This window comes from Pholcus phalangioides, unplaced genomic scaffold (genome assembly GCF_987345545.1).
Source record: "Pholcus phalangioides strain wild (caught in Gottingen) unplaced genomic scaffold, Ppha-v1.0 ptg000032l_1, whole genome shotgun sequence".
Classification (NCBI taxonomy): Eukaryota; Metazoa; Arthropoda; class Arachnida; order Araneae; family Pholcidae; genus Pholcus; species Pholcus phalangioides.
This window is the reverse complement of record NW_028301622.1, coordinates 1,945,478-1,971,562: the sequence shown is the minus strand read 5'-3', so window position 1 is coordinate 1,971,562 and position 26,085 is coordinate 1,945,478. Positions and strand designations below refer to the sequence as shown.

Sequence of the window (26,085 nt, the reverse complement as noted above, 5' to 3'; positions counted from 1 at the left end):
GTTATTTTTCCGGTTTTTATGCATTTTTACCCACCGTGTACATTGATATACATATTTAGAGAAACAGTACATTTTTCTCTAAATATGTCGCCATCTGGTGGCCTGATGTCATTTACGAGCCATAGCTGATTGCTGTCGCCGACCATGCACGCTGGGCCGTCATTTCAATTTTTTACGGGGGGGGGGAACAAAGCACATATACTCAATGTATGTATATATATATATATTTGTGTGTGCGTATATATATATATATTTTTTTTTAAGTGCCCACCCCCCTAAATGACGGGCCTGCATGCACGGTATCATCCAGCATGTATATGCGCTACATCGGTTAAATATTCTATCTGTCACTATAGCTTAATTGGTAGAGTATTCGATCGACATTCGAGAGACCCGAGTTCGAGTCCCTGTAGGGGCAGAGATGAAACTTTCCAAAAATCAGTATCTCTACAAAATTAACTAGTTTTTTTTTGTATATCTTGTATTAACTAGTGTAGATAGAGATATACGCGTTTATGGACATTTTTTTCTCAACCACCTCGTTGGGCATTTTGCCTGTTGTGGCGTTGCATTTGTATTAATTTGAGGATAGATTACAACCGACAGCGCCTTCATTTCCAAACCCATCTCATTAATAGCAGTAAATTGCAATATAGTGTAATATAGCTATATGGCCAGAGTTAGTGTTTGGTGAAGAAGCGTGTGTATAACAGATTCAGAAACTTTTGAAAACAAATAAACCATAGCCACCGGTCCGTAGTTCGTCTAACAGCCTTTGGGCCGGGATTACAGTGTAAAAGTTTGATGAAAGATCTTTTTACAAAACTTGGAAAAAAAGAACCCAACCAATAAGTCTATTGGTTAAGTTCGCTCGAATGTAACCGATACGCTTATTGGTTGCATTTTTAACTTTTATAAAAGAACTTTCATCAAACTTTTATAGTGTAATCCCCGTCTTTTTCACCCTTTTTTTTATAAAGTAGAAATATTTTTTAAAGCAACCGATTACGTGCGGGCCACTTTTTTTTTTTTTAAAAAACATTGTGGTGGTTATAACGTGGTGGAATAGATTCGGTGCTGTGTGTTGCTATGAGGGTCTGTGATACACATGCTACTAAGTAGTATGAAAGCATGCTTTTTCGAGCATATGCAACCAATGAGATTATCGGTAGCATTCGTGCTAATGTAAGTAATAATCTCATTGGTAGCATATTCTCGGAAGGGACATGCTTTCATGCTACTTAGTAGCATGTGTATCACTGGCCGTGTTCGGAAAATTCACCGCTAGGAAAATTCGCCGGCCAACAATTCACCGAATGGAAAATTCACAGACAAAGAATTCATCTACCTCAATTCGACACGAGTGAATGAATGATTGAGTGAGCAAATGAACGACTGAATGTATGAATAAGCGAGTGATTGATCAAATGAGCGAGTGAATCATTGACGTGAATGAATGATTGAGCGGAAACCGGCCTGTCACTAAAGCTAGCTCGCTCACTCATCAGGTCATTCAGTCAATCACTAGGTAGCTCGTTACATCACTTACTAAACCACTCATTATATCGCTAAGTAGGTCATTCACTTACTCATGAAGTCCCTCGATAACTCTCAGTAGGCCTGTCACTCACTTCATGTCCAGGTCGCTTACTTGCTTCCTAGGTCACTCAATAGGTCACCCGTTCTATCATCAGCTTCCTAGTTTGCTCATTCCATCATGAAATCACCAAGTTGCTCACACTTACACACTCAATCACCTGGTTACTCACTCACTAACACCAACTACTGCATCACTAAGGGCCGTATTCACCGACATGGTTTAAACTGTAGTCACAATTTTTTGATAAGAGATCGACACGGATTGGTTGAATTCAGGGTTTTAACCAATCTATGTTGATCTCTTACCCAAAAATTGTAACTACAGGTTTAAACCATGTCGGTGAATACGGCCCTTACTGACTCATGTCGGACTGTAGTCAGAGAATTTTCCGCAATCCATCACGGGCCTAACTTATCTGTGAAATAAACGAAAAGTTTTAAGGAACACAAAATATTCTCCGAGAGTTTGCAGTTTTCGTGAAACAATACGTGAATTTTGACAAAAAATCTATTGTTTTATTTTTTAGACGGCACTAAAATATTAAATTCTGAACATAGAGCCGAGATCCTAAGTCCATTGCACAGCTAATGTAATCTGAAACGCTCTGGGAAAATTGATGGAATTGATAGTGAAATAAAGTAACGAAAAAACGAATCTTCAAGAAAGAGGCGTTTTGAAATTGTTGCTTTTGAAACCATTGTTCCACGTGATTTTAATCAGAAATTTCTCTGTTTTTAGTTATCGCATGTGCAAAGGCCGAAACACACTAAACTGACGGTCACGTCACGTCAGTGCAGTGATTCTCAGGTCTTAGAATAAAAGCTTCGGATTCTCTGTAGAGCTTTCTTTCAAATTACTTTATAAAAATATACTCATGTCCATAAATTAAGGATAATTCAGAATCACACGGAAATCGAAATCTAAAGTAAAAATTTCACCTGTGGAATCATCACACACATCTGCAAGAATGATATGCAAATTTCAGGAAGCCACCAGATGATGCCGATAGTACGTCACAATGACGAGAGTGTAAGAGGGAGGGGGGGTATATAAGTAATGGTGGCAAAGAAGTAAAATTGTTCACAAGAGTTCTGTAAGGCGCTCAGTGTCATAAGCGAATAGTTATGACGCATGTGGATGATTTTTTACGTGGTAGAATTATCGGTCGCCTGGAATGTGGGCGTACTCAGATGGAAGTATCCGAGGAACTTGGAATTGCCCAAAGTGCCATCTCTAGGCTTTGGCAACGATTCCAAGATAACGGAAATGTTGGTAGACGTTACAGTACAGGCCGCCCGCGAGTTACAACGCCGAATGAAGACCGGTATTTGGCAGTAACTGCCAAAAGAAGCAGACGGAGCAAAGCCTCCGACCTGTCTCGTCAGCTATCTGCAGCCACGGGTACCACAGTTTGGGAGATATTGGTCTATATGCTCGCAGGCCTGTCAGATGTGTTCCGCTCACGGCAACTCGCTGTCGGCAGCGATTAACCTGGAGTACAGAACATGCAATGTGGACATCGTCACAGTGGGCTTGTGTGATGTTTTCCGACGAGTCCAGGTTTAGCTTGCAGTCTGATTCTCGTCGGACTTTCATATGGAGAGCGCCAGGTACCCGTTACCACCAAGACATCATTGAACGACACCGTTACGGTGGTGCAGCATTACTCGCTTGGGGTGGAATTATACTGGGTTCCAGAACAGATCTGCATGTTCAAACCGGAACCATGAAAGCCCACATTTACCGGGACATCATTCTGGAACGACACGTACGTTTGTTTAGGGATGCCACGGGCGCAGAATTTGTGTTTATGGATGACAACGCCCGTCCTCACCGAGCAAACATCGTAAACGAATGCCTTGAATCTGAGGATATAACCCGTATGGAAATGGCCAGCATTCTCACCTGACTTGAATCCGATAGAGCATGTGTGGGACATGCTTGCCCGACGAGTTGCCGCCCGTCAACCACCTCCTACATGTGTACCGGAACTTCGGAGAGCATTGCTTGCTGAGTGGAGTGATCTTCCCCAAGATCAGATCGATAATTTGATACTCAGCATGCCTAGGCGTTGTACGGACTGTATTTCATCGCATGGGAGACATACTATTACATGGTTGGTATGATGGTTGTAAGTTTTTGTAAAGGAGATATTTTTTACAATTGCTCCAGGGAGCAAAAATCGCAGTTTTTATGAATGGTATCATACATACACCATCGTTTTTGTTCTTTTTTTTTTGTTTAATAAATGGGCTTTATGAATAAGTAACGTTTGTTTTGTTTCTGAACCTTTATTTGCCGGAGCTGGCATTATCCTTAATTTATGGTCGTGAGTGTATTTTCGAAAAATTCGTCATCTGAAAGTTGACTTAAATTTTTATCAGAATTCATTTTGTTTTCAGTTCAAAAACAATGCTAGCAACCTTCACAACACTATTAAATTTTTCTTCATAAACACTTGAAAAATATTCGCACGTAAAAGAAACTGCCTTTTTCTTTTTCCCTCCAAGATCATTATCAGAAGAAAGTCTAATCTATACAGGTTGGTAACTATCGACCGCCCAATAATTAGGCACGTGATTCCTTGTGAAAAACTAATATGGAAAAGTGTTTTCAGTTTTTTGATCTAACCCATAGTTAGAGTTATAACGCTTTAAAAAATCAATGACGTCACTTCAAAATCCTGCCAAATTCACCAAACGTATTTTTGGAAATACTAAAAATATATTAACCCCCACACAGAAAGATATAAAAGCGAGTTTGTTTTCCTCGCACTTTTCAGGAAAGAGAAAAAAAATTTCTTTACAAGTCAAAATCAGAATGTTTTTTGCATCTCTCAACGGCTAGCTTTACAAAGGTATAAATAAGCCTTAGTCATTTTGTTTTGTTCTCCTGAATGTAGCGAGTCTATTTTATATATTTTTTGATTATAATTTCTAATTTGATGGCATTCAGCATTCTTTTATCCTGAACTATCCTTAAAGATTTTTGAGATGAAGTTATTCTTCAAAATTATTTTTCCCGAATAATACACTGGCTCTAATAACTACTATAAAACTAAATGTTTGTGAGTAGATTGAAATCACCAAATTTTAGGAAAGAAAAAGAAGCATTTTCATGTTCCCGAAGGAAATTTTAATGGTTTTAGGGTTAATCGGGGCTGCTGAATTCAAAACTGGGGGGCGGAGGTGTTGGTTTTACCGAATCGGCTCTAGTTTTTGAGATAATGCATTATATTAATATTTCAATATAGTCTGCAGCCATTAATTTTTGTATGGAAATTTTTCTTTCGACTTTTTATTTACTTTCCTATTTTATTCAACACATCATTACCAGACATCAGTGATTAGATTTATACACCAGACATATTGAACTTATGTAATGATATTAAGTTCATTAATGATTTACATTTCGTACAGTTCCAATGTGATCTGTGTGCTGCTTGTGGCACGAGTGGATCCAGAGCTCGTTTTTGGAAGGGGTGATTTTACAAAATAATGATAATAAATAAATGAGTTCGACACCGTGAATACGGTGACTATACATCCATCATTTTGCCCCGTATTTTCAGGAATAGTCCCGATTTTTTTCCGTTCTTTCTCCGTCCAGAATTTTTTGAAAAAATTTACTGGTTTTTCCTATTTTTTTCAGTCAAGTTTTCTTGAATTTGTTATTTAATCGAAAACGTTTATAAAGGTAATTTTCAACGGGTTGATTTAAAATGCAATACTATCATATAAAAGTTCCAAAAATTTTATGAATTGTCGCGTTTTTCATTGTGATCACCCCGCCCGCCCCCATAGATCCGCGGCTGGCTTATGGTATCACCATTTAAATTAAACTTTCACCTCAAACCAAAAACTTTAGCCGATCTGATAAAACCAATGTCAGAATTGGAATCAGTGCCCCAAAAGTACCCTAAAATCAGTTTTTCTTTTTAGAACAAAATCAGTAACGATCGCGCAGTAAAACACGTACGAATTGTATGCTCCTTCCCTCAAAAAATTTGACTTGATATTCAAGGTAAACAAATCGCGCCAAGTGTTGATTTGGCTAAAAAAATTTCAAACAGATGTCATTCCGCTTACACTTTAAAAACCTGGTGATAAATTTGCCAATATAGGGGACGAAACTTATACATAATAAAAAGGTTTATAATATCACACTACGTGGAGAGAAAAAACGCCAATCGTGTGAAGGAAGCTGGCAGGACTTGGCTTCTAATGGGATTGAATATTTCAGTTAATTTTCAAACAGTGACAACCCGCTGCTGGCGGAGAAATGTATTTTCGTTCGGAATTTGGTACATAACTGACCGTTAGAAAAATTAAACGTCACAAAATTTCAAACCTTTTTAACTCAATATTCGTCCGATCCAAAAACGGAAAACACTTTTCTGTTTTAGTTTTTCACAAGGAATCACGTGCGTAATTATTGGACGCTCGATATTTACCACCATGTATAATGACATGTCCGGACTGATCGATCCATCATCGACGAGCCGAAATCACTGAAGTTATGAATACGAGTATGGAATTTGGTCTGTAGTTTCATTGCATGAGGTAGGGAAACACTATGAAAGGGTCTCTCGAAATTAAACCCCGTAGGGGTTCAGAGGTTATATAGCGAAATGGTGCAGAGTAGAAACCGCTGGAGGTAAAAATATTTAATTTAGTCGATGTAAGGACATTTTATAAAGTAAGGACTCAGTATGAAGGGGTTTTCCGTAATTCGAACCCCTAAAGGGGTCATAAAAGGGTTCAAAGGTGACCCAGAGAAATCGCGCTTCGCCGAAACCATGTATAAATATAAAATTTTGTCAGTAATTTCAGTTTGCTAAGACTCATACATACTAAAAGAGGATCTTTCGAAATTCAACATCTCAGGGAGGTAATATATGAGAGGGGGGTTGTTTAAAATTTCATATGGCGCAATCATCGCCGCGTCCAAACAGCAGAAGCTATAAATATGGCATTTGGTCAGTATAGTATTATATTTTACAATACAGAGATCAAGGAAACAGTTATTTTCTAGATATTATGCTAAAGTGAACTGGGAAAGAAAAGCCATTGTCTCTGCCAGGACACGCCTGACAATACAGAGCGAATCACTACAACGAGATTTCTGAAAATTTAATCCCCAAGGGAGTCCAAATTTTATAAGGGGGAAATCATTATAGACAATTTTCTGATTGCCAAATTCACGCGATTCAAGCTGCTAGTTACAGCTAGTCAACTCATATACAGTAGAACCTCTTCAAACGAATACTTCCCGTTAACGGACACTTTTCTGATCCTCGGTGCCATGGAATAGGACTTTAATGTCTTTCACTCCCCGTTAGCGGACACTCGACAGCCGACAGTAAAATCAGGCAAACTCTAATTTATTCATTTTTGGTCATAAATCGAGAATTTATCATATTCAACTAAGATTATGCTTAATTCCAAGCTCGTATTGGTAAATATGATAAATCGTCAATTAACCGCACATTACTATGATACAGGATAGTGAATTCGAATGGTTTTCTTGGTTTATGCGTGTGAAGAAAGCAAATATTACAAGACTGATAATGTTATGAATGGTCGCATTTTCTTCACACTTACATTAATTCAATTTTTAGTGCAAAATATGTGTAGTGTAGCATCATGTATGAGCGTAAGTCATTAGTTAGTTAAATGAAGAGAAGCTGGAAAAAATTTCAAATTTATCCATATTTCTTTCCAACTTTATTTGAGAATTATGCATAATCACCGTTAAAAGTGATAGTAACGGAGATGGGCGCCCGAGTGGCATGATAGTGAGATGCTCGTCTACCACCGTGATGGTTGCTGTCACGGGTTCGAATCCAAGGGAGGCTATAGCTAAGATATTTACCCTAACGAGCTCGAGCAGCACCTCCTAGAGATAGAAGGTATCTGCAGTGTTTGCCACAAACGTCATTCAGACAACCTAGCAATTTTGCCACATTTTGAAACGCAGCATCCTATTTAGTTTCTTCTTATTTTGGCGTAGAATCTTCCTGATTGGCTCACAAATACCGCATAGTGATTGGATGTGGAGCATAGAAATCGCCAATTCTGAGCCCGATCATTTCTTTTCCTCATAACGATGATATTGGCACCCGAGCAGGGATTTTTTTTCCCTGAATATATACATTCTGAGGGAAAATGGACTACTTATTGACGTCACAAGCTGAGTGTGGAGGCCTTCTATCACCACCGATAGACAGCGCCTTCATTTCCAACCCATCTCAATAATGGCAGTAAATTGAATATAGTGGTATATGGCCAGAATTGGTGTTTTTGATTAAATTTCACTTTACTAACTACTTCACCAAAATTTCTTTATCGAGATGATTGGTGATTATGCATAAACACCGGTGTTTTACAGTACTTTTTGTTACTTAAACAGAAAAAAATTTTGACATTAAAATTTAATCGGAACCAATTGCGACCGAAGGAAAACGTCGTATAAATGTGAAACTCGTATAAATGAGGCTACGCTGTATATCATACCACCCCATTAGCGGTAAAATTTTTGCTTCCATGTATGTCCGTTACTGAGAGGTCCTACCGCACCTTAGATTAATATATCTACCATTTTGTGATAAGAAAAAGTTTAGTGATAATAACTTATTTGAAATTCCTTCAGAGGCAATCGATTTCTGTACAAATAATAACTTGATAAAATGTTTTTTCTGCCCTCGAACCATTATTAAAGGAATTCCGAATGTGTGTGGAGGTTCCTTTTTCCCATCATTCTCCGGATTCTTAAATCGTGAACGTTTCCCGGAACATTAAAATGGTCCCCCCCGGGGAAACAAATTCCTACTAAAAGTTAATGATATCTAGTTTGCATGAAACCTAGGGAAAATATATTTGATTTCATCAAAACTTTTTGCTATTAACATCGGAATTTAAGGAAATTTTATTTTCAACGCAGATCGAAAACCAATCGTTGAGTATTCTTCGCCAGCAGAAGAAAGTGGCCGTCGTCCGTGGGATGAGGAATGTCGTCGCCAGGGACCTGCCGCTATACCAGAGGTCACTCGAGAAGCACGGATTCCAAATCCACAGTCCACCGTGGTACAAGAAACACCATCTTGTGGAGAAAAACAGTACAGTCTATTTCGTTATGGACAGTAAGTCGAAAATGCCTTGTTTTAAATGTGTGTATGTTTTCCAGGGGGGAACTGTTCGGCTTGACATGCCTAAAATTATTGCATAAATATTTACCGATGTTTTCTTAAGTACGAGCGTCCACCCAACGGTTTTGCTAGACAGTGTTGCTGAATAGCGAGTGTTCATTCAGCGACGTTGTTTAACAGCGTGTCCACTCGCCCGTGACGCAAAATAAAGTGTCCATAAGCCAATGTTGCCAAACAGCGACTCCACTCACGGATGTTGCTAAAGAAACTAGTGTCCATTAGCCAATGTCACTGAAAAACTATTGTCCACTCACTGATATCGATGTCGCTAAACAGTGTGTTCATTCGGCGATGTTACTAAACAGTGTGTCCACTGATCCATGATGCAAAATAGATTGTGTCCATGAGCCGATGTTGTCAAACAGCGATTAGTTCATAAGGGAATGCTATAAATCGGCGACTTCACGCACGGATGTTGCTATAAACCAAGTTTCATGAGGCAATATCACTAAAAAAACTAGTGTCCACTCATCGATGTTGCTAGAGGGGTATCTATGAGCTAATGTCGCTAAAAACTAGTGCCGACTTACCTATATTGCTAAAAAACGAGTGTCCACTGATCAAGGTAGCCAAATAAGGATGATACATAGTCTGATGTCGCCAAACAATTTGCATCGATTTGGCTAACGAATGAAAATAAAGAAAATTTCGGACTGCACATGCTTATCTCACGAAAAGATTCTTCTATTCATGAAGAGAAATCAAGAGATACGTCCACGTAAAGAATTGGGGAAGATTTTGTCACTCAGAGGATGACACCCTCAGAATATCAGTCGACCACAAGTGCACCATATGGTCTCAGTAGAACCTTTGACCTTTGAAGACCGGACACACCCCGCTTCCCATCTCATAGAGATATCGAAGCGTTCCCGAAGGGTGGGTGTATCCGGAAAGTTTTATTATAAAAACAAAACATTGTCGCCTCATACGAAGGCAACCAAAAAAAAATATATACATATATATATATATGAAGACGATCGTCAATCTAAAATCATATAACAGGTGATTAAACTCTAAACATAAAACGCCAATCGACAATCGAAATTATAAAGAAGATTATGCGATGATAGCCCTCCCATAAGAATCTTGCCATCGTCAGTTAATCGAATGATTGTCAATAATCTAAATCTAATGATTGTCAATAATAAATATAAAATTTCGAATCGCAGAGTAAATCAGCTAATCACAGCCATCCATTGTCCAGCTCCCACATATCAGTTCGATTGTCGGTATCGGTCTTCAGTAATGAGGCGGTCTAGTATCGGTCCGCCGTCGTCTAGGCCGCAAGTTGTAAATAATCGCCTGGCTGCCGCTCTCTCGCGAGGGCGGGTGCGTGACGTCAGTAACTCCTCTGAGTCTTGGCCGCAAATCGTACTGTCTCACCTGACTGCTGCACTCCCTTGATGGCACATACGTCGGGTCGGTGCCTCCTCTCGGTTCACGTGCGCCTCTGGTTTTGTCGTGCATATGGTGAACGTTCTGCTCCAAAAACCTGACAAGACCTATGAGGCGGTGAAAGTTCGTAGGACTACGAAGGGTCCTTATCTTCCAGGCTAAGGTATAAGACTCTGGCATCTTACCAAAGTGGAACTGAGCCGTCATCAGCCGTCTCAGTAGAACCACCTCTACTGTATTAATTTCCACGAACCCTCTAGTAATATCATGGAGAACCTTGGTTGAAGAGCACTCGTATAGAACGAAAGAAAGAGAGGAAATCCCCCCCCCCCCATCATTTTTCAAATATTTCAACACCCTCAGCTTCATTCAAAAACCCAGTTTTGAGGTGTGGTTAGTACAGTGAAGGTTATTTTAATGGTGGATGTTGGGTAGCCACTCCTCCGAAACAGTTTTTGGTTTTTTTAGAATCGCGTAGTTCGGCGGGTGTGAAACCATTCTACACAAGCAGAACTCGGTTTTGTGGTGCTGCGCAAAATTTACCATTTAAATCGTCCGCGTTGTGATAGCCGTACCGATTTTATAGGTAGGTGAAAATGATTTACGGAAAATTCACCGCCACGCAATTTACCGATAGAAAATTCCAACGCTGGCAAAATTCAGTGACGACTGTTCGTCAATAGTGAGTGACCGACCGAGGGATTGAGCAAGTGAGAGAATGTGATAGCGAGTGTATGATGGAATGAATTTGTGAATAAGCTAGTGTGTGTGTAAGTAACCGTATGAGTGACTAAGTAAGCGATTGAGTAACCACGTGAGTGAACCAGTGAATGGCCTAGTGAGCGATGGAATGAAATATCGATTGAGTGAGCCAGTGATCATATGGGTAGCCGAGTCAGCGATGTCCTTGTCCCCTCAGTCACTAACCGTGTGTGAGAGACAGTCACTCATATGGGAAGTGAGCTACCAAGAGTGTGAGTGAAAATATGAATCAGACCAAGTGACCGATTGAGTGAATGGCAGCATGATTGACTCGCTCACCTGCTCACTGATTTGCTCATTTGTCAATACGCTCACTCAATAGCTCATTTTGTTTATTCGCTTGCTCTCTATGTCACTCTGTCGATTATTTATTTGTCTGTGAATTTTCCTAGCGGTGAATTGTTGTCGGTGGATTTTCTGCACACGGTGGAAAATCTTGCTTTCACGTGCGCATTCGTAAACACACACACACACACGCACAGCAGAATCGCGAGAAATCCTTGAACCTCGATCGTGGTTCCGCAGCGTTAAACGCTGATTGCTGATTTCATTATGCAAATCGGAACTGAAAACGAAAATTCTTCACGCGTCTAATTGCTGAGACCAGCGTTTGCTTTAGGGTACAAGTTCGCGCCCTCTCCCCCCCCCCCGCCCATCTCGCCTTCAATGCCTGATTTGAGCCTCGAGCGCTATATTCCCCCAAACCCACCCCCGTTTTTCCCCACCACAAGAAGCTCGGTATAAAAATCTGGAAGAGATCTCGTTATCCTTAACGGCAGGTGGATGTGAAGGGTTCATTGAATGAGCTTATCGCTTCTTGCGTCATCATCTCCACGTCTGTTACACCATCTCCTACCTCCTGGTGGTGCCCCCAAGATTGCTTATAAATCCCTTCATCTTTTCTTATCTTTCAGCCGAGGCATGTTTACTTGATGTTCTTCAAGATATTCCGCTGTTTTTCTATCAAAAAAATAATAATAAGGTAAAAGAGAGAGAGAGAGAGCTTGGAGGGGAGAAAAAAATATTGGAATTTTTACCACCAAATGTGATTTCTGGTTCTGCTGCATCAATTTTTAGTTTCGGGTATCCAATTAATGTTAGCGTCATGCTGCTGCCATCCTCGTGATGTTATTTGAGCGAGAGCCATTGCGTAAATTGCTGCTAAGGGGGTCTTACCTTCGGGTAGGGGATTAATGGGAATTTTTTTTTTTTTTAAAAAGGGATAATTTTGTGTGACAAGAATTTATGCGTTTTGGCATTTCACTTATTCGATTTGAATTTGCATGGGAATTGCGTAAACAGTGTATTACGTGCACTAGTCTTGCCGTTTTGAAAACTTTACGCAAGAAATTATTGGAAGCTAAACTAAATATTCGACTTTTAAACACAAAACTGCTTTGATGTTATAGACAAGAATTATTTTGGAACATTACGTGAGTGACTGTATTGGGAGCACGGCCGTCTTTTAACAATTTTGACAGATTTTTCGGTGCAGCTTGAATTGAAATCTGTAAAAAAAAAATTGGAGAAGGGGATGAGACTTCTTCAAAATGACACAAGTAATTACAGAATTTACAAAAACGCTGATAAATACTCAAACAGAACTGTAAAGGCATTGAAAACGAATTGATAATTCTATTAGTGAGATTTTCAGAATAAATAGAAACAATTATTACAGAATTGATCAGAGAAGTTACTTAAGAATTTATGAAAAAAAAATTATTTCGGAACAAATAGAAATATTTCCAGGATTATTAATATTAATTAATGCAAAAGAATTATTTGAAAGTCAGTAAAATTTCGGAATTAGTAAGCCCACCCGAAGACTTATAAACAAATCCTACATTCCTAGTTACATTACAGAAATTTTGAGTATCGTGATTGGCCGAAATGAGTGATAACCATTACGTCACTCAGCGAAATTTTTGCTGGTGATGTTTAACTATTATATATATATATATCACGAAAATCCCCGGAGCTAGGCAAGGAAAAAGTAAAAAGGACTTTGCCGTGCACCAGAGCATTAATGTTCATTTCATTCGGCTGAGATCCCAGCCTGATTAGTCCTCCACAAGGTCATGTGGAAAACACAATAAAATGCTTTATTTTATGCTGCTTCTCTGTCCTTATTGGTTGTCCTCACTTTTAGCCTATCTACCGCCGGTGATTTTCATGCTACAGTTGCCGTTCGAACGCTATTTCGGGTTTTTCACAATGGAGATCACATTCCAATACAAAAAACTTGGTGTTGCCATTTGATATTTTCGAAATTTTCTCACTGTAACCGTAACTATTAGAGTGACACTGTTGTTTTCCATATCATTCTTGAGCGCATACATCAAGATACCTTATGCCAAAATTTCATTCAGTTTCTGTGAATGGTATGATAGTTAGGGTCCCATATGTCGGGATAGTTTTTTTATAATCACCCTGTATATATATATACACACATACGCACACCTAATTTTGCTTGAATCCGACATCCGCAGTTGGAGCAATGGTTAGAGCACTGGACACACACAAAACGGGTTGTGTGTCCGATTCCTTTTGTAACCCATTCGAGATTTTTCCCCCATCCTTCCATCTTTACTTTCATTTATTGATTTACTAAGAAATGCTTTCATTTTTTTTTTCTGATTTAATCAAATGCGGTTCACTTGCATCGAGATGACAATAGTAACGGCTGGGGACCCTGCTATCATTTACTGATGCACTAAAAAATACTTCCATTTTTCGTTAATGAACTTTGAAATTTAGTTTCGCCACAAACTTCGCCCCTTCGTGACGCTTTGTTATCTTTCTTGCTCGTAGTAACTAATCTCCGGCGTGGTAATGCCTCTTGTGTTACTAAGAATGTAGAGATTGTAATTACGTCACCCGGAGGTGCAATGTCTCTCTCTCAAATGGAATCACAAGGTGTGCGATTCCAATTATTGATTTAGGAAATTAGGAATCCTGAAATTATTTCTTTCACTAATTCTGAATTTATTCGTTTCTTTATTTTGAACTTTTAGTGACTCTAGAATGATTTCTTTCACTCAATTTGAATTTTTACAACTAATAAAATTAATTCTTTCAATGATTCTGAATTTTCACTGATCCCGAATCTATTTATTTTGCTACAGGTTCACTTATTCTGCAATTTTACTGATTCTCGAATGATTTTTTACATTGGTTCCGAATTTCTAATAATCTTGGAAATATTTCCTTAATTTTGAAATTATTTTTATTATTTTTGAATTTTTTTCATTAATGCTGAATAATTTTTTTCATTAATGCTGAATAATTTTTTTCGTTAATTCTGTGATAATTTTTCATTCAATAATACATAATAGTAAAGTGAATCATTTCAAAATTAATGAAACAAATCATTCTCGGGTTAATGAAAAAAAAATCATTTCAGAATTAGTGATAGAAGACGTTTCAAAATCAGTGAAAGAAATAATTACGGGATTGGTGAAAAGTCAGAAATAGTGAAAGAAATCACTTCAGAATTATAAATGAAAATCATCTAAAATACGGAAAATTCAGAATTTAAAATAATCATATGAGCAAGTCATTCGTTTCGTTAATTCTGAATTTCCATTAATAGCAGAATTGATGTAATAAGTAATTTCGGAATTATTGAAAATTCGAAATTTGTGACAGAAGTAATTTCAACATTAATGATAGAAATAATTTTGGAAATAATGGAAGAAGTAACTTTTTTCAGAATTGGTGAGAAATTCGAAAATTCTCTGGAATTCAGAAAATCTTGAAAGAAATTATTTCATAATCCATGAAAATTCCAAATAAGTGAAAGAAATCATTTCAGAATCAATGAAAATTGAGAAATAATTTTGAATAATGTGAAAGAAATGATTTTATATACTCCTAATTTCCTAAATGAAATGAAATCGCACACTTCAACCATTCATTTTGAATGATGGGTGAACCCTCCTATCCACCTTTCTGTTAGGGGGAAACCGAAACTTTTTCCGGTTCTCTTTAGTGAAACCAGATAGTGTGGGCAGTATGGTAACCGGTCTCTGAACCACAAAAATAGATTATACTGCCGTGTAACAAGTCGCAAAAATGCTTTTCGTTCTTACTGATGTCTCCTAAACCAGTGGTTCTCAACCGGGGGCCATATGGCCCCCTTGTGGTACTGGGATACTTCAAGGGGGCCACGGAAGAAAATGGAGAAAGGGGCCATCACAGGTGGTTTGGAGAGCTGAGAAGAAAAATTAAGGTGTGGAGAAATAAAGATTTTATATTAGTGAGTAACGCTTACAGTGAGAGAGAGAATCCAACAAAACGACCCATAAAACTAGAGCCTTCTTTAGGGCATGGACCCACCCAGGCCTCACCGCCTACATTTTGCAACAAGTTCCCTAGGATGGAGTTTTTCTCAAGTCCCCGGCTAAATTTTTCAGACCCCCCTTCTCTATATGAAATTTATTGTATTAAAAAAAAAATGATGAAAACCATATTAGGCCCCGGGCTGTAGCTCTGCCAGTCCCACTCTTGTGAAGGGTCATGCCCAGAGGCCTCATGTCCATAAGAGACCCCACTTTATGATATTTTGTATAGTACAATTAATTTTGAAAATAAGTAGGAAATATGTAGGCTGTTTATTTCCAGCTAAAGTATGGGACTTGGGACTACCATAGCATCACTTTGCCGGGGGGGGGGGGCATGATATTGAGACGGTCCTGATAGAACTCGGACTAGCGGGGAGATCAATAGATTTTAGGCCAGTGGTCTGGAGGCCAATTTTCTTTGATAAATTTTCGTTCAGTATAAATTCACTGAAAAAGATCATTTCAATACGTATAAAGTGTCTTGCTTCTAGATGAGAGTTGAAAACTCTGGGTAAGACAGGGGAGCCACGAGAAAAAAATATGGTTCAAAGGGGGCCACGGGCAAAAAAAGGTTAAGAAACACTGTCCTAAACTACGGATTTGACCAAGTCTCTTAACGCTAGAACAGTGTTTCCCAAAGATTGCCTCCTGTTGGGCGATGGGAAGGTCCGGGGGGGGGGGATAGAAGGTAGGGTAAAAATCATAGGATCCTATGTGCTGGCTTGAGTTGGAGAGGGGGCGAGAAAAAAATTTTGCGATGTGGAACAAAAAGTTTGAGAAACTGCTAGAACGAGAGATGGCGGTCCTTGTGTCCTCCAATAAGAAAAAAAAAATTATATATTATTATTCTTTACCGAAACTTTTTAAAACACAGGCTATTTAATCTTTTCGACTTATTTTTGCTATAAATCCTATCAATTTTTTTTTCAAATTTTGTACGGAAAGGCTTATTATGACGACGAATAATCCCGTGTTTTGTTACTTAAGAAATCTCACTGATTTTTTTAGCTCTTGTAATTCGTTGCTTCTTTTCACTTGGTAGTCCACTAATAAGATTTCATAGTTTCTGGCACAAATTTTCGTTGGCCAGAATTTAAGTTTCGTATGTGAGAGTGTTGAAGACCTAGATTTTCTTTTGCTACTGTAGAATTATTTTTTACTCGGTTGAAAGCATGATATGTGGTGAAATGACTCCACATCATTCAGCGGGAACCCCTAGCTGAGATCTTTCGTGGGGGCCGTCAGGGATTTTCTTATAGTGAATTTATAGTCTGAAGAAATAAAAGGTAAGATCTCTCTCGTCTCGGCCCCCGGACTAGAGCTTGTCTATGGGTATAACCGGGAAAATGAAGATTTCTACTGCATTGTGTTCGCTGGTGCAGAGATCCATAGAAACTCTGAATAAGTTGAATAACGCACGACAGCGAGATTTTTCTAAAGTGTACCTTTGAATGGTATGAAATGGGTACTAGAGAAAATCAAACTCCTCCATGGTAGAATATGTTTTTCCTCTCAGTATCGATAATCGCATACGAAGACCGTCCATTTCAGCATGTTTTGCAATCATATTGAATATCTGTATAGCCGTCTCATTTTAATTCTCACCACTACCATCGTTCTAAGTTCATTCTAGTTTTATTTCGCCACCACACTAAGGAAACCTAGAACATTCATATTTTAGGAATATAGGAACCTTAACAAGATGGAAAAAGTCATGAAACGTCACAACAACCTGAGATAAACAGTTCAGGTACAATCGCATGTCAAAGTAGCTTTGCTGTAAAAATGACCGCTTCCGTCGTTCTAATTTCAAGAGAATCTCTTTGGATGGCCAACAAATTTACGAAACATTTTTAATTCTGGCGAAAAAAATAGTAAACTTTGTTTTTTGAAGTCTTGCATAATTGAGAAATCCATATTTAATTTTTTTTAGACATATTCATACTCTCCTTGCGTTTTCAAGTTGGTGAGAATCTAGCGTAAGTTGAACATCATGGAGTCTCTCTTCCATCAAGTTCTATTTCAAGACCGTTGTTGTATCTTAACCAGTTATTTCCTGATAAAAGTTTGCTTTTTTTTTCCATCTCGGAAAACTGATTTAGGAATCAAAGAATAAAACTTTTGAAGGAAAGCTTTCCAGAATGTAATTAATTTCAGCACGGAAGCAACGTAAATACAAAAAAAATAAGTAAGAAAATGGCGGAAAAACTGCAGATGGCGGCGTGCGTTAAGTGTTTTGTTAGATTGATTGAGAGAACGCTCTTCATTTTTCAGGCAGAGTAAACTCTTCTACTTTTCTCTACATCATCTCGTGGAGGTAGAAAAAGATAATTTCAGACCTTTGGGATAAAAGAAAAAAAAATAACCTTGAGAACCGTCAGAAGTTGGGCATAAAGAAGTTAGAACCACGTGGCCTTTGATACAAGCACTGATAAGATATTATTTATTACATTACTGACTGTGGCATCGTAAAATTTATCATACCTATAAAGCACATGTTTGCTCAGTTATCCGTATGACCTGCGAAAAATTGTTAGTTTAGGGGTACATAAATAGCGATGACTTTGAAATAGATAAGCAGGCTGGATGTACCGTATAAGGACGTCGGCCGTCGATCCGCATTTTAGCTGGCTTGTGGTTTGTACACGTCTCAGGTTTAAAGCGATTATAGTCCGATTCCTATCCATATTACACACCCAGAGGTGCCGAAATGAAGAAAACATTATGTGGGCTGAAAATTTTGACAATTGCCCAGAAAAACGGGACTCGAGCTCTTATACGGGAAGGGTGGGGGGGTCTAACAACCTCATTTCTCTGATTCGAGTGACTATGCACATCAAATAGAATGATTCCAATTCAGAATACTTATAATTTCGGGCTATTGACTATTGAGGGAAAACGATTTAACTATGATATGACGGATACATAATTGACACAAGTTGGAATTCGAAGATCGTGTCTGGAGACCGGAAGTTCCTACAAAATACCATGGATAAACTTTTAGTGTCTATTTTCAGTATTTTTTTCCGGCTTATTTTTAAAATTGTTAGTGCTTTTTTGTTAGTTTGTTCTCACAATTTTAGCGCCTAAACTTTCGATCGCTAGTTATGTTTGTTTCGTCAAAAATATCTATTGTATGATACAAGAGGAGTTTGTTTGATGCAAGAGTTGTATGATACAAGAGTGGGCAGCAATCGAGCATTGCGCAAAGACATTGTCGTTCGTACCGCACGTCAGTTATTCTATACCGGCCCAGACTTGGATAAAATGAATTCTTTATTTCCAGTATTATATGAGAGAAAAGATTGTCAGGAATTTGTCTAATTCTGCACACTTTCAAAACTGAAATAGACAAGCTTGACGAAAATTGAATGTGCGAGATGTTATGCAGCATTGATTGAACAAGACACACTCCGTTTCCCATCTCAAGGAGATATAGAAGCGTTTCTGAAAGATTGGTGCATCCGGAATTGTATTGAATGAGTGTGTGTGTATGTATATGTGTGTGTAATATATAAATTTGTATAACAGAATAACAAGTCCAATTACAAAAGTATAAATCAACGGAATGATTGATAAATCGTGGTCTAAGAATCGAAGTCTAAATTGATATTGTAGCGTCCTTGGGGCACGTATGAACTCGATAACCAAAGTTCCGTTGGTGGCGGTCCGTATACGTTCGTTGGATCTCACAAGTTGTAGTCGTGTAGTTCAAGTATTCAAGTCGGCCGATGTTCGGACACCTAGGTGTTTTAGCTCATTCTGTTGTGCAGCACTGCAAAGTGTGACCAAGAATTTCGAAATTCTAGCAAAGGCATCTTCATTACTTCACAGAACAGCATGTCTAAAAGTTTTCAACAAAGGACATTGAAGAATTTTCTAGCAAATGCAGCATGAAGTCCCTTTCTGATATTGCTGCGGTTTTGTAGAGCAATGTAGATACTACGCCTGCCCTTCTTATGCCTTCCGCACACGGGAATCTCCGCTACTGAAATCGATCTCAAGCAGCACGAAGACTAAGAGCTTCAAAAGGCTCGCATTTATCCTCCCTCCCCTCTGCACCTTAGGGGCCATTCAAGTATTACGTAAGCAGATTTTCAGCAATTTTTAACCCCCCTCCTTTGTCACGAAAACCCTTAACCCGTCAGAAAAATTTCATCAGCAGATTAGAATATTTCATATCTTCAAAAAGGGGTGGTTGATGACGTAAGCAACCTTCAATACCCCCCCCCCCCGTCATCAAAAGTCGGCAAATCCGAAACCCCCGCGATGCTGACGTAATACTTGAATGACCCCTTACTACTAAATGCACTTCAAAACTCATGAAGTTTTTAGTTGAATACCTCACAAGATCAAAATAATATTTCACATTACTAAATAAGAAAAAAAAATTTTTTCATTATTATCGCGATACTGGAGCAGTGAGAAGACTAACAAATCGCCAGTCGACCACCTTTCTAGTCGCTAACTCTGATATTTGACCTGTCTGTTTCACACCACAGAAATACACATGTTGAGTCGCCTCGATACGGAGTTTTCCCGGTATCCAGGCAACATAAAAAACCTTCTCACACGTGGATATTAAAGTTTCTGGCACACAACATAGTGTTCAACATTTTTACACACCTCTGGTGTTCCTGTTTCGAAAACAAACGTTCGTTTTCCTCGCCCATCACATCATTAAATTTTCACTGTTGAAAACAAAATTCCCCGCTATAAACATGATGAAAATTTGGCAAAATCAATTTTGTTACTGATATTAGACTTTTTTTCTTTCCTTAGAACCAGAAATCTACCATCAAAGTCCAGAAGAAGAGGAGCCTCCAGACTGGCAGATGCTACTCTGTCTAGCCTACTCGGATGGCGATCCGAGCTCTTGCTTCGAATGGAAGGACATTCGTGACCTGAAACCCTATACTAGGGTAAGATATAACAAGAAGCTTAAATTATACAGGGTGTGAATAGCTAACAGCACGAATCGCAAATTACTGGTGAACCGTTGATCTCAGATACATACTTCCAATTATAAAAGTATTCAAATAAAGTGATCTCGGATAAGTCATTCACATTATTGCATAGTGATATTAAAATTTAAAAAAAAATTAACTTTTTACACGGGCACCCTGGGTGGAAAAACCCTAATTAGAAAGATGCTGCCCTGTCTCTCCAGAAGCCAACAAAACAATTCAATGTTTCTGAGTTCAGTATTCAATACGATATCTAAATTTAAAAAAATGGAGGAAAAAAAGTTGGGAAAAAACAGGATAAAAGGGGGGGGGACGTGTCGTGCAAATGACTTATGTTAGTTCTACACAGAATTTGGATACTTTTTCTAATTGGAAGTATCCCTCTAGTATCAGGACGGTTCGCCAGTAATTCGCGGTTCATGCTGTTAGCCATAAAACCCTGTATATTGACATTAAATTGCTTGAATTTTAAAAATTGGATTAACTACTCCGGGTGAAGTTTTTGATTCTGCTTTTCTACAAGGTTTTTCAGGAAGGACCTCCTAACTTTGAAATGTCATACTTGTAAATAGTAATAGATAGAAGAAACATGTAGTTTGTCCAATGGACAGGTCTGGAATTTCATATACGCTGGTTCGATCATTTGATCATTTTTGTCGCACCACGGTCATTTTCTGCGCAGGAGGGCTAATTAGACCGGACCTACAATTTATTGCCGATTCCGAACGGCAGGCCTGTGTTTTTATACTCATGGAGAGGTTGGTACGCTAACCCCTCGATGGGGGACTCCCTGCGGTAGTAATTTTTTCTGCGGGCGTGTCGCCATTTATCTTGTACTCCTGTGTTAGGAAAGTTTCTGACAAGGATGAACCGGGTATCGAGCTCACGACATGTCTACACATCCTTTGGTACTTTAGGCAAATATCTTATCGACCTGGGCTACCTACGCCGGTTTGTGAAATTAGTTAGTTTTCATAAGTTCGGGCCTCGGGGAAATATGAATCTTCGCCCACCCCCATGTTTTTGAGACAGGTGTGCGGAAGAAAGGGGCTCATGCTTATAATACGAAAGGTAGCCAATTTCGAGTCCCTGAAAAGTTGTTGGCCTTGGGGGGGGGGGCGGTACACCAGGTCGATAAGATATTCACCTGAAGTACTAAAAGATTTTTAGAGATGTCGTGAGTTCGATACCTGGTTCGTCTTTGTCAGAAACTTTTCTGGCACGGGTATAACAAACAGAAACAGTGGCATGACCACAGAAAACGATTGCTACAGCAGGGAATCCCACATCGAGGGGTTAGCGCACCAACCTCTTGGTGAGTATAAAAAGAGGCTGCCGTTCGGAATCGGCAATAAATTGTAGGTCCCGGTCTAATTGTCCCTAGTGTGCAGAAAATGACCATGGTGCGACCAAAAGGATCAAATATTGCCCTGGGCAGGCACTCTGTTTGCCCATGCGAGAAACAGGCCCTGGCAACTTTGGCTAGTAGATGACGAGACAATTACAGACCGTCCCAAACTTGGGTCACATCGCATTGCGATGGATCCAAAATGGTCACCTTGGTTAGCAACAAAACCGCTTTCCAGCAATGTGTCTGCTGGAATGGATGCATATGCCTCACAGATGAACTATTCAAACTGATACAGCGTTTGAGGACTCTTGCTATAAACAATGACTTTTAAATAGCCCCATAGAAAGAAATGAAACGACTGGTGATATCTATCAGTGAAGATCGTGATTAATTTCGCAAACCAGTTTATTTGAATAACCTGACTTGCCAAGCAACCCTACCAATTGTTCCATGTATCTATCAATCTCTATTTCAAAATTAGGGAGCCCTTTCTAAAACATCCCGTTATATGCATAAGGTTCATGTTGATGTCCTCCATGTTCTCTCGTTGTATCTGAACCACTCCTATTTGTTGCTTGACAAATGCTAAGGAACGGTGTTACTTTTCGTCAAACCTAACGAAAGACACCGTTTATAGCGATGAAACTTGAGACATGTTTAATAGACATTCTGAAGTATCCTTATTATGCGAAATGGACCAAATATCACCGCATGACGGGAAAAGATAAGCAATATAAAAAATATGCTCCTTACAGCAATTGTAAACAGTTACGAAAAGTGCTCGTACTGCTAGAAACAGGTAATAGGCAATTTGAAGAATGATTGTCGAAGAAAATATGTTTAATGGGAGAAAAGGCGGCAAAGTTTGTATAACCCTCAATAAATCCGCCTCTGCCGATACAGGTAGAGGCTAGTTAAATTAGTAACCTAGAGTTTGCAAGCACGTGAGAGTGAGCAAAACAGTTACCTAGAGTGCGTGCGATCATGTGAATGATCCAAAGAGTGATGTGGGGCGCGTGAAAACTTGTGAATGACCAAAATAGTGTCCTCGAGTTTGTACCAGCATGATCAAAACAATGACCTACATTGTGAGGGACCAGGTACGTGAGTGGCCTAGAGCGTGTGAAAGCATGTGAATCACCAAAAGTGTGATCTAAAGCGTGTGCAAGCTTGTGAATGACCAGTATGTAACATGGTACACAACTCATTTTTCTTTTATCATGCGGTGATATCTGTTGCATTTTCCATAATATAGATGCTCCAGGATGTCTATTAAAGATGTATCCAGTAGCGTATTTACAGGAGGGGGGGGGGGCTCAGCGGGCTATAGCCGAGGACGGCAAGTTCAAAGGGGCTGCAATTTGTGTAACATACCACGTATGTATCATGTAAATGATCAAAAGAGTGACCCAGCAACGAGCCATGTCAGTGAACGATCAAAAAAGTGACCTAGAATGTGCGTGACAAAAGGAGTGGGAAAGCATGTGTATGACTAAACGAGTGACATAAAATGTGTGAGCATAGGAGTGACCACAAGAGTGACATGTGGATGTCCGCCATTAGGTATGACGAAAAATAACACAGTTCCTTAGCGATTGTTATGCAGTGTAGATCATATCTAATATATTTCCTTATAATATATTTGCATTTCGTTTCCAGGTAAATAGGATTCCTGGTATCAAAAACGTGTTATGGCAGAGGGACTCTCTCTGCACGACGACGAATTTGGCAAAAAGACTGTCTTGTGAGTTTGTTTCCTTTTCTATCAACAGCACTTTTTGACGGTTTCTAAAATTCCTAAATAAAGGAAAACTGAAGCGTGAAAGCGATTTATTAACGGCACCCATGTTTGATATAAAAAGCCGTAGATAATATTCCAGAATGTGTAGAAAATGGAAGTTTGAGTTACGATACACCGAATCGCATAACTGGTGAATAAACCTGTCAAAAGAAAGGTGTCCCAGGGAGAAATACATAGACAAGCAGAAGCACCCAAGAAAATCGACTCTCTTACTGTAGCAGTCAGTTTGCCACCCGTTCCCTCCACGCACACACTCTAGACGAGAGCAAATATTTACTGATCTCGTGGTGGCAACACACACACACACATAAACACACAAACGTAAATCTTGTTTGGGAGAATGTTTACGATGCTTTCGGGAAATCTTTCCGGTGCCGGAGGAAACCGGAGCCTGCAGGTGGAACAGACAGAAAAGTCTAGGAACAAGAATATTATTCTTTAGCCAGAGAAAGGGGGAGTATATAGAGTCACGCGAGAGGCGGAAAAGAATATGGAAGCTGTTGTATGTGATGAACGTATCTCATCCGATAGGTGATGTTCAGGTGGTAGGTATCCTCTTTGGAATAAAAGGGATCAGGTATTCCTGGAACGAAGGTGTTTGCAGATGACGTTTACTCCATGGAAAAAAGAAACATGATTTATATATATGTGCATGACCGGAATGGGTGTCCAGGGAATATCCATGGAGTGGCCCAATACTTGAGGGTCAAGGTGATGGTTATGTCAGTGTATCAATCTAATTAAATCGTCGATTGATGGATGGTATCTGTGCCACTTGTGGTGTAATATTGTGCGATTTCTGTCTATGGCTTACTATACAAACTAAGAACAATCTAGTAAGTAGTATGGTAACGAGAAGCCTATGACCTCTAGGATGTAGCCCTGTCAGCCTTGCGATGGTTATGCATGTTTTTTTAGGAGGCCAAAAAACCACAGAGCCGCTGGATGTCTAAGCCTAGTTGTGATTTTGCTCTTTTTACTCCTTGAAGTCCTACCCGCGAGTTGGAATTATAATAGTCCAATATCCAACAAGCTATAGGAGGACCTAAACACGTCATATCAACTAATAACAAAACACAATTGAAATTTCATCAATCAATTATTTAACAAATTACAGTCGACACTCGATATAACGATCCCATTATGCCGTCGGAAATGGACGTGATATCGAAAGGAAAACATTGGACTGTCATTATATATAAGCATTTGGGACGTACCGTACTACTCAGTGTAGCGGCACGGCCGCTATAGATAATGGTGCTTATAACGAGCTTACTGACAGTGATTCGAAATATTTTATTTCTTCCGAAAAATTCAATATCGTTAACCGCATTACATCACGTGCGAAATATTTCGTCGAAACGCCTATGGAATAAATCCAATCCAGTTCTGTGTTTTCTTTCCTCTCTCCTCATCATCGTGAAGCTTCATTGTAACCCTATGAACTGAAGTTGTTTATTTTCCTCCGCGTTTTTTCAGTGATTTCTCTCCCCCCCCCCCGTCCTACATGCAATGTATCTTTGCAATGTATATAAAGGTGAGTGAAAAGAGAAATCTACTATAAAACCCTGATTCAAAAAATTAGAAAAACGCAAAAAAAATCTTCAACAGGGAATCGCCAGAAAAATAAAAAACGGAAGTGAATGAAAAAAATAGTGGTTATAGTGACGGACTCGCGATGCGAGGATCCGGGTTCGAACCCCACAGTGGTGGTCGGCTGAATTGGTTTTCTGTGGTTCCCAACTTCAAGGCGCAAATGCGAGCCGATCTCCCCGTTAAAAAGTCTCGCCACAAGAGAGCAACAGTCCTACAACGATAAATCATTCAATCATAACACTTCACTCATAGTTAGAAAAACTGGTGGCAGATGGCAGCACTACACATAACAAGCATTACAGAGAAACAAAAGAAACTTCGTCAGGTTTCACTACACGTACACGCACATTCCCGCATGTACCGATTCGTTGGGGGTGGTTCCGCGGGGGGGGGGTGTAGCAGTAGTAGGTAGGGCCTCCAAAAAATGGCTCGGGCATCCGTGATGTTCTTAAGTCAGCCACCTCGTTGGGCAATTTGCCTGTTGTGGAGTGGTATTTGTATCTGATAGTGAATCTCCGCAAATAAGGATTTACTCGGCAGATGATCGCCTAGAAAGGAAAGTGCTCTCAAGCAAGTGTGAGGAAAACTTTGAAGACATCACTCAAAAATTACGGCAATTTTCACAGAATTCCGCTGATTTTCTGTTCCTTCCGCAGGTTGCATCTCGGTATAGTTTTTTTTCTCTTTTTGTACAGTACGTCACGCACTTTCCCCCTTTCCGGTGGTGCCAGGTGTAATTTCATGCATACCCAATTTCGTAAGCAATGTACATTTCTTCCCAGCAGCCCTTACTTTTAACTATACGCGTGTATTTCTCGATACGATACTTTGATTTTTCACACCACCTTGACTCTTCCTGCTCCTATCATGCTCTTTTTACCCCGGCGGTGACTTATCGGTTAGAAATTCTTCGGAATGTGGACTGGGTCGCCGTTTCGGTTAGTGAGTAAGAATACTGCACGATACCATCTTCTGAAGATTTGTAGGATGTTGATTTCATTTTCCAACAAGACTACGCGCGTCTTCTCGAACTTCGAAACTGACCACTGCTTGACTCGGAGAA

At 39.3% G+C, this 26,085-nt stretch overlaps 1 protein-coding gene across 1 annotated transcript in view; it reads left to right on the top strand.

Moving 5' to 3' along the window:
* Positions 1-26,085, top strand: part of LOC149066212 (cadherin-like and PC-esterase domain-containing protein 1) — a 238,295-nt gene that overhangs the window by 143,563 nt on the left and 68,647 nt on the right. Inside the window, exons 5-7 of the mRNA XM_089253078.1 lie at positions 8,543-8,741; positions 20,090-20,229; positions 23,285-23,369. Coding sequence (XP_089109204.1) covers positions 8,543-8,741; positions 20,090-20,229; positions 23,285-23,369 — 424 coding nt within the window. The remainder of the gene's footprint in view (positions 1-8,542; positions 8,742-20,089; positions 20,230-23,284; positions 23,370-26,085) is intronic.